General features: G+C 31.5%; 1 protein-coding gene across 1 annotated transcript in view; it reads left to right on the top strand.

The window, feature by feature from the left end:
• The first annotated feature begins 2,249 nt into the window (after positions 1-2,249).
• The window catches only part of LOC125850230 (acyltransferase Pun1-like), a 15,258-nt gene continuing 8,343 nt past the window's right edge, over positions 2,250-9,164 (top strand). The window contains exon 1 of the mRNA XM_049530097.1: positions 2,250-2,385. Coding sequence (XP_049386054.1) covers positions 2,250-2,385 — 136 coding nt within the window. The remainder of the gene's footprint in view (positions 2,386-9,164) is intronic.

The following is a 9,164-nucleotide window of genomic DNA, read 5'->3' as shown; positions in this document are numbered from 1 at the left end:
TTTTTATTTTTTTTTAAACATTTTTTTGGGATAATAAGGGGGTAGGGGGACTGGTAGGTGGTGGAGTGAAGTGATAAAAAAAAACTTTAATTGTTTTTTTTGTTTTAAAGCTTTTAACAAGATTTCTATTATAATATGAGTAAATATGGATATTCATATTATCCATTGCGTAACTCATTTTTACCCATTTAAAATGTGAGTCGAGTTGAGTAACTTATCCATTTTTATTTAACTCGTTTTTTGATCGACTCATATTTGATTCGACTCGCTCGTTTGTCACTCCTATGTAAGCCAAATGAAGAAAATGGGACACGTGGGGACGTTAAAAGACACATACACACACATAATTTTGGAATTCCAAAAGTAGCCCTGATCTTTCCAAATTCACGGTACAATGTTTGTTCCGTTCTATACAACCTTATAAAGTTGTGTTCGTCCTCCCTAAAAGATATATATATATATATATATATATATATATATATATAAGAGATAAAAGATAAAAGAAGAGTAATTATTACCCTTATATATAAGTTAACAAGAAAAGGATTAACACTGCAGTTCTTAATTGTACTACATGTTTTGTGAGATCTACTGCTTATTAAGTGTACTATAAAGTGGGGCCTTACTTTATCCTTTTAATATTAAACATGTGTATTACTCTTTCTTTAACACGTGTACGGGTAATTTTCTCTTCATCAGATAAATTCATTTCTCTTCCTTCTCTCATTCATAAATAAAAATAAATAAATTGATTCATCTTCCCATCGGTAATTTTTTTCCTCCAACAGATGAATGATGGTTGTATATAATTTTTTACATGATTTCTCTCTATAAAATTATACAATTTTCTTCTTAGTGATTATCAAATCTCATCCGTTCTTTTTCTGATATTGAGGAATTTGTCGTTCAAATTGCGAGTTATTTATATTTTTGAGGTTTTAAAGCAATTTTCTTTATTATTGAACTTTTATTGTCTGTAAGCGTCATTTGTTTTTTGGGTCATTTCCCACTGGATTTGAATATGCATGTACTCATTTTTCTGTTATACTTATTCATGTTTGGATTTAGGTAGTGAGATGCAATCTTATGGATGATTTTGAGTACAAACTCAAAGATAATGGACTATTGTAGGCATTTTCTCCTCCATTTTCTCTTCAGGTTAAGAGTTGGTGCAACAAAGGTGTTTGGTGGTATGCTTGAACCAAATAAAAGATTTTTCTTACAGATTTTCTACAATATATTTCTCTGTCAATTCTGAAGATTTTGGTTTAGTATTGACTTTCTGTCACGCCCCGAGCCTACACCCTGGGCAGGACCGGCACTCGAAGACCATTGTTGGCCCCAAGCGAACCCTTGGCCTGGCTTTCTTAACTCAGTGGAAAAACTCCATTCAATGAAAGGACATAAAACAATCTAACTGATAAAATTTGGCCAAAAAGGCAACTCGTGTCTCAAAATAGAATATTTATATTTATACACAGATGAGAGACTCAATACTAACTGCCTGACTGTCTATGAAGCCTCTATAACACTGAGATGGATGTTAGGACAGACCCCGCAACATTCTAATAAAGCAAAACTAAGAAAACCAAATAATTGTAACATCCGACAATTTGAAGTGGGTTTGAAGAAGCTTGAAATTGGAAAGTAGTCATTTTTGGAAGAATTTAGAATCTGGAAATTTGGTTAAGTATGGGAAGAAGTGAGTTTTTGGCCAACTTTGAGTAGTCGTAACTCCTAGTTCAGGATGATTTAGGAGTAGTACCAGTTATGGTTGCGAAGCTCGTGGAATGACCTTTTCAACGCCGCTGAGTTTTCTCGATTCCGAGTTTGAATGAGGGAGTTACGCCCTTTAGAAGATGGGCTGTTGGAAGGGAAATCCGTCCGGAAATTTAAGGGCATTTTGGTCTTTTCCCAAATTCTATGCCAGAATGTTGGGAAGTTTGATGTATATTATGAATTGTACGCGACCAGATATAGCATGTGCTATTAGCAAACTGAGTCGGTTCACTAGTAATCCGAATCAAACTCACTGGATGGCAATGAAACGTGTGATGGGTTATTTGAAACATACACAACACTACGCTTTGCATTATAATAAGTATCCTGCCGTGATTGAAGGATATAGTGATGCAAATTGGATCACCGGGTCAAATGAAGTAAAATCCACAAGTGGTTATGTGTTTACACTTGGTGGAGGAGCAGTGTCTTGGAAATCATCCAAACAGACATGTATCGCTCGCTCCACAATGGAATCTGAATTCATTGCCTTAGATAAGGCCGGTGAAGAAGCTAAATGGCTCCGGAATTTCTTAGAGGATATTCCATTCTGGCCCAAACCTGTGGGACCTATTTGCATACATTGTGATAGTCAAGCAGTAATAGGTAGGGCAGGGAGTGTTATGTACAACGGGAAGTCTCATCATATACGACAGAGACATAATACCGTAAGACAACTCCTCTCTAGTGGAATTATCACAATTGACTATGTGAAGTCAAGCGATAATGTGTCAGATCCACTAACGAAAGGCCTAGTGAGAGAGGCAGTTGAAAGATCATCTAAGGGAATGGGTTTACGGCTTAGGACAAGTCAGCATGGCGGTAACTATATCTAGCAGACTGGAGATCCCAAGAGCTAGATTCAAGGAGAAAAACAAAGTTGTGACTGACGGTTCGACATTGTCAATCAACTCAATCCATTCTCATGATGAAGACAATGTTCAGGAACAAGGTTAAGACTTTAAGGCTTGTTAATGAGTTAATATAGCTTAAAGTTTTTAATGATTTGCTAAGTTTGGCAGATTTGACCAAATAGTGTATCTACGAGATGACACGGTTAGAAATCACCTATGTGAGTGTGAAGTGTAAGCCGCTTCAAAGAGAATTTTATGTCAAAAGCCTATTCTCTATACACTCATGAAACCAGGAGGTGTTCATGGCTGAAACGAACACAACCGTAAGAACCATAAATGGTAAAGGGTTAATTGTGTGACATATGGTTGTCTAGGTATACACCAAAGCTCGACGGTTCAAAGATATCGCATCTACCGATTGACCGAGTATATCCGACATATGTTCACTACGGAAAGTCCAAGGGGAAACCTACTTATCCAGATGCAATTGATTCTTGCTTGTAAAGTACACACTCGTCCGTGCATTCCTTATGTTATAACCATTCCCCATTAATGTGGGGGATTGTTGGGTATGTAGCAAGAGTTAATGGGAAATTGAGGGAAGATGAAAGAGGAACTTGGAAAAAGTTGGGAACTTGAAAAGTTGAGAACTTGAAAAGTCCTCTTATGCTTTATTGAAAAGACATTTGTCCCTCATCGGTGGTGGAAAGAAAAATAGGAGAGTTTAAATATAGAAACACTCCTATTAATTGTTAAAAGGGTTGGAAAGAGGGACCCCCCTCGCGCCGTCGTCGTCGTCGCTCGCTCGGCTCGGCTTTGGCTTTGGATTTGGATTTGGAAAAATGATCGATCGAGAGATTATTTTTTGGACAAAGTTTGTTTTAATTATTTTAGTTAATTAATTATTTAATTAATTAAATTAAATTAAATGGCCAACGTTTTAATTAGTTAATTAACCGATTCAATTAATTAGTTAATTAACCCGACCCGACTCGGATCCACGCGCGACCCGTTTTATTTAAATCTTTCCCGTTTTATTTAAATTTCCCGCAGTGACTGTTCTGAAAGGTTGCAACTTTCAGAAACAGCCATGACCATTTGAAAGGTTGCAAACTTTCATGAATGGTCGTGTGGATTCTGAAAGGATTGCAACCTTTCGGAACCAGTTCCTCTTGCCTATAAATACATTGATTCTTCAGATTTATTCCTTACGAATTTTTCTGATTTCTTCTTCTTCTTCTGCACAAAATTTCTTCGTGTATTTTACTGCTGTTGAGTGGTTCGCTGACACCAGAGTTTTGGGTATCAATACACTGGTGATTGAGATCATTCTATCCTGGGAGGACATATTCCAAATCAAACCTCGGATACTAGAGGGGAATAATTTCCTTAAGGGGACACTGTGCATTCAGTGGGCTTGATCTTTTCTGATTCTGTTTTTTCGAAAGGATTGTGGTACGTTTTACAGATTTTAGTTTTGTCAATTAATTTATGTTCATCTATTCTTACTGGTTTATTAAACTTTGGTTACTTCGTGTTTCTGCAAAGTTTATTGAAATCAATAATTCTTGGTTTTTTAAACACAGATTGGTAACAGCTTTATATGTTAAAATGAAGTTAAAAATAGTATATGCTACTCTCTCTTGTCCACAATTTACTATTTTTTTGTTCCTCTTTTACAGGGAAAAGGATCCAAATCTCTTAAACTATGTGAAAGGAACAAAAATGTCATCCGTTTATATATAGTTTGGCTTAAAAATATTTTTATTGTCAATACTTTGATATAAAAATGCCCTTGCAGTCAATACCTTGGTCCATAAATGCCCCTATAATTAAAAAATGCCATTTTTTGAATAAATATTTTTTTTTCTTTTTAAATACATCGTCTTCCTAATTAAAATATTATTAAAGAATACTATTCTAGTTTTCTGTCTTCTAAAAATCACTTTAACAAATAAAAATGTAGGAAATATTTTGTTTTCTTCTTATCTCATTTTATCAATTAAAATAGAATAACTTCATGTACTCTTTCGACAGATAATATATGTCATATACATAAGATCATAGTATATCCATCATTAATTTATATTTATATAACAATAAAAAAATAAGAAATATTTTCATTTTTTATTTTTTTCTGAATTGAAGATAAACATTTGCTTATTTTTTTAAAAAATTATTAGAAAAAGAATGTGTTAAAAAAAATAATATTTATTTGGAAAATGAATATTTTTTACCCATTAAATAACAGTAAGGGCATTTTTGGACCAAAGTATTGAAAACAAAAGTATTTTTGGATCAAACTACAAACGGAAGACTTTTATTTTTTTTCACATAATTTAAGGACATTTTTAACTCTTTTCCCTCTTTTATATAAATAATATTTGTGTAAAATCAACAGAGAAGAAGTTGTCACTTGAAGACATTCACCTTCATCAACTTGGCTTCTCCAACCATCAATCAACTTGGATTATTTCAACATTCTGTTTTTTCTTCTGTTTTGTTTTTTCAATGTTTAATTTCTTTCTGTTTTTGGAAACATGTGTTGGAAAAGAGCTTTTTTCTTGGATTTTGTGATGACCTAATTAACGGAACATAGTTAAAAATGTTCTTAAATTATGTAAAATGAATAAAAATATCCTCAGTTAATAATTTGATCTAAAAATATCATTGTCTCCAATAATTTAATCTAAAAATGCTCTTATTGTTCCTTAATAAGTCAAAACCGTCTTTTTTCAATTAAATATATTATTTTTATTTTTTTAAACACGTTCTTTTCCTATTAATGAATTTTTTTCATTAATAAATGTTCATCCTACGTCAATTTATAAAAAATATAACTAATAAATAAAAATGTTTTCTATATTATTAAAATGTTTTTTATTGTTATCTAAATGAAAATTAATGACGGAATTACTATGAGGACATATAATAAAAGAAGTTGAGAACTCGCTCAGGGGCGAGAATAAACAAAAAAAAAAAACTTACAAACTCGCTTGGTGTGGAGCAATTTTTGGAGGAAAAAATAGAGAGCAAATCGCTCATAAGTAGCGAGAATAAAAAAAGATAAAAAAAAAGAGAAAATCGCTCGTAAGTCAGTGAGATGATCAATTTTTTTATGTCGTTATCGATAGTTATAGCACAAACATATCTCGCTCCTTCTTAGCGAAGTGTCCCTTTTGATTAAACCAAAAATTGAATGGCCCTTTATATATTTTAAAGGAAAAAAATTATGTTTTTAACTTTGAAATCATTCCAATATAACCCATGAACGAGTTTTTATATCAATTTTAAAATTAAAAATTAAAAAAAAAAGATAATATATACTAGCAGGGAACTACATGTGATTACTACAAAAGATAAATTCAATTTCAGCTGATATTTGGGTCTGAATTGTCTTACCTTGCTATCATAACATTATTTTTGTTTTTATCCATTAAAAAAAATGATACATTTATATATTTATTACTAGTGAAGTAATATCTTTAATGTGTCATCACATAATTATCCCTTAATTAGTAAAATGTTTGGACTTTTTTCATGTGAGAAATTAAACCCATCCTCATTGAAAAAGGAAATTAATACATTTTAGCTCAACTTTTAATTAATTAATATCAAGTTTGATAAAATAAATTAAAAACAATCGTGGACAATCTCTAATTATTAGAATGTTACAATATGCATATATAATGGGTTATATAAATTTGGAGTTTGGCCTTTTTTTTCCTTCTTGTCCTCTACTTTATTTTTATTTTTATATTTATAATTAAGTATTTTTTACTTTACTCAGACTGGGTTGGACCAATCGAGTCTTGATTAAGCCTCACTAGTCGACGGACTTATTTAGATTAGGTTAAAAATCTCATTCTTAAATGAACTTTAAATTTTTTTTGTAGCTCAATCCTATCATATCGCGGATTAGGTTGAATTTGAGTGAAGCAATGAACCAAGTCCAAACTAGCAGCTCCAAAATCTACGAGGTTTAGAAATAGAAAGTCTTCTTATATAACTGTACAGATGACCAAGAAAATCAGCAAAAATGGTTGCATGTATATATAATGAATTATATGTTATGGATGATATTGTATAAATAGATATTTAATGTATCAATATTGTATAATAGCATATAGTTATGTATTTATAATGTATAACTATGTATGATATTGTATAAATAGTTATTTAATGTATCAATATTGTATAATAGCATATAGTTATGTATTTATAATGTATGACTATGTATTATATTATATATACACACACATTAATATACCATGCTTACTACAATATTTATACATTGTAGTTTTTTTTTAGTCCAGACCAACTCAAAGATTTTTCACTTAAAATGAGTCACGTTAACGACATATTTAGTTTTTAAATTAACCTTTAAAGAATTTTTTTCAATATTTTCTAGATTTTTTCAAAAAAATATTTTTTTTTCTTGAGCTCCAAAATTTTTAGAGTCAGCAGAAATAAAAACAATTTGGAATTATTGAAAAATTTTAGGTTAAAAGTCAATTTAGAAAGAGTCAGCATGACTTAGATATTTTTTGTCTGTTTCTTTTTCTAATGACGTAATTATTTCTGCTCTATTATTGTTCACCAAAATTGTATTCAAACAGACAAACAACTTTTAAGTCAAAAAAAAAAAAAATCTATAATAATTTTTTATTTGCTAGAGCAAGATTTATTAAAACAATAAATTTTGATAAGTCGTCATAAAACTTGCCTTTAACAAAAAAGTTGTGGTAATCGTTACGATTAATTAGAAATCATAATTATCATCATAAATTTGTTGACATGTTTTTCTTTTAAAATTATTCTGAATTAACTCCAAATTAGAAATCATAATGATCATTATAATTACTTATTATACATTTAAATTGGGAACTTTAAAATGATAGATGTAAAACACAAGGTAGGGTTTAGCTTTCTACACGTTAAAATTATTTATTCACTTTTTTCAACCTTTTAAAATTTATTTATCCCTTTACCAACAATTATTTATTTATTAGAAAATTTAATATCTCCGGTTCGGTTGATGTTCATTTGATTCCTCAAAAATATCAAATAGTAACACTTCCTGGAAGCAAAAGGATAAATTATAAAATCAAATTAAAGATGATTGATTGAAGGATAAATGATAACATGTTATAATTATCATCTTCCTTTACATTATTAATGTTTGTTATGAATATGTTTTAAGTATTATTTTATAAATTTCGTAATATTAAATTCCCGCGTGAGACACAGATAATTTTACTATTAGGTTAACTATAGTAAAACAAAAATTCATCTAAACTATCTCGTTTATCCATTATTCCAATTATATATCAATATATATTTTTCCACAAGCTGTGCAATGATTGTTGAAGTTGCATTAATTTTTTAAGACTTTTCTCTTTGTGTTTTTCCCCAAGTTGTATAATGGTTGTTGAAGATGCTTCAATTAAAACACAAATGTCCTTTTTGTTCAGTGGGAAATTTCAAAAAGGTTTTATACATGTTAGAAGTGGAACACAACACGAAATTAGTTAAAACAAGAAAGCTGCCACTATAGAAATATTAATAATATGCCCCAACAAGGGGGGATTATATTACTACAAGTGAAACAAAGCAATTAGGGGGAAAAAAAGACCAACATGGCTTCATTCTTAATTCTACACTTGACTTAGAGAGTTGGCCAAATGAATGAGCAAGGTAAGTGGTGGGTTCAGATATATTGCTCGTAATCTGAACGCTCGTCTGGGAAATTGTTGTGAACCAAGCTGACTCGGTAAGGGCCTATGGGTTATTAAATACTTTTAATTGGGGATCCAGGCCCAATTAGTATCTCTATTAAAAAGGACTAAAAGTTAGAAGAAGGGGCATGCAAATTATGTGAAGCTTTGGCTTTCTGATCCTCTCATCTCCTTTCTATGGTCTAGAATCTCATCCCCTTCTAGTTACCCTCTTCTATGTTATCTATCTATAATTAGTGTGTTGTTACTGTGTTGTGGGTATTATACGTTGTAACTTGTATTCCATAATAACAATATATATATCAGTGTTTGTGTTGAAAATTGAGTTTGTTACATTGGTGCTTTCATCCAGAGGTCTCTCTAATGGAGGACCAAAAAGTACTCAAGGCTTTCGTTGGTGATTCAATTCGGGATTCAATACAAGAAATGAAGGATTCTATCTCTAAAGATCTCGCGGAATGTCGTTCGATGTTGCTGGAGGTTTTGGGGGAAAAGGATACGTCCTCTTTTGAACCCAAAAACATAGTTATGAACGTCAAATTAGGGCAGTTTCGAGGTGAGAATCCGGACGCTTGGATAGTTCAAGCAGAGCATTATTTAATTGCTATAAAATTGAGGAAGATCAGAAGCTTAATGTGGCTTCGTTCTATTTTGATGGTGAGGCTTTGGAATGGTATGGATGGTTATTTCGCAACAATCAACTCGCTGGTTGGGACCATTTTGTGGACAAATTGATGATTCGTTTTCGCTCCCGTACTAGAGACACACATCGCGGGTTCTTATCCATTCCCAC

Source organism: Solanum stenotomum, unplaced genomic scaffold (assembly GCF_019186545.1).
Source record: "Solanum stenotomum isolate F172 unplaced genomic scaffold, ASM1918654v1 scaffold15513, whole genome shotgun sequence".
Taxonomy (NCBI): Eukaryota; Viridiplantae; Streptophyta; class Magnoliopsida; order Solanales; family Solanaceae; genus Solanum; species Solanum stenotomum.
This window is presented reverse-complemented; position numbering and strand designations above follow the sequence as displayed.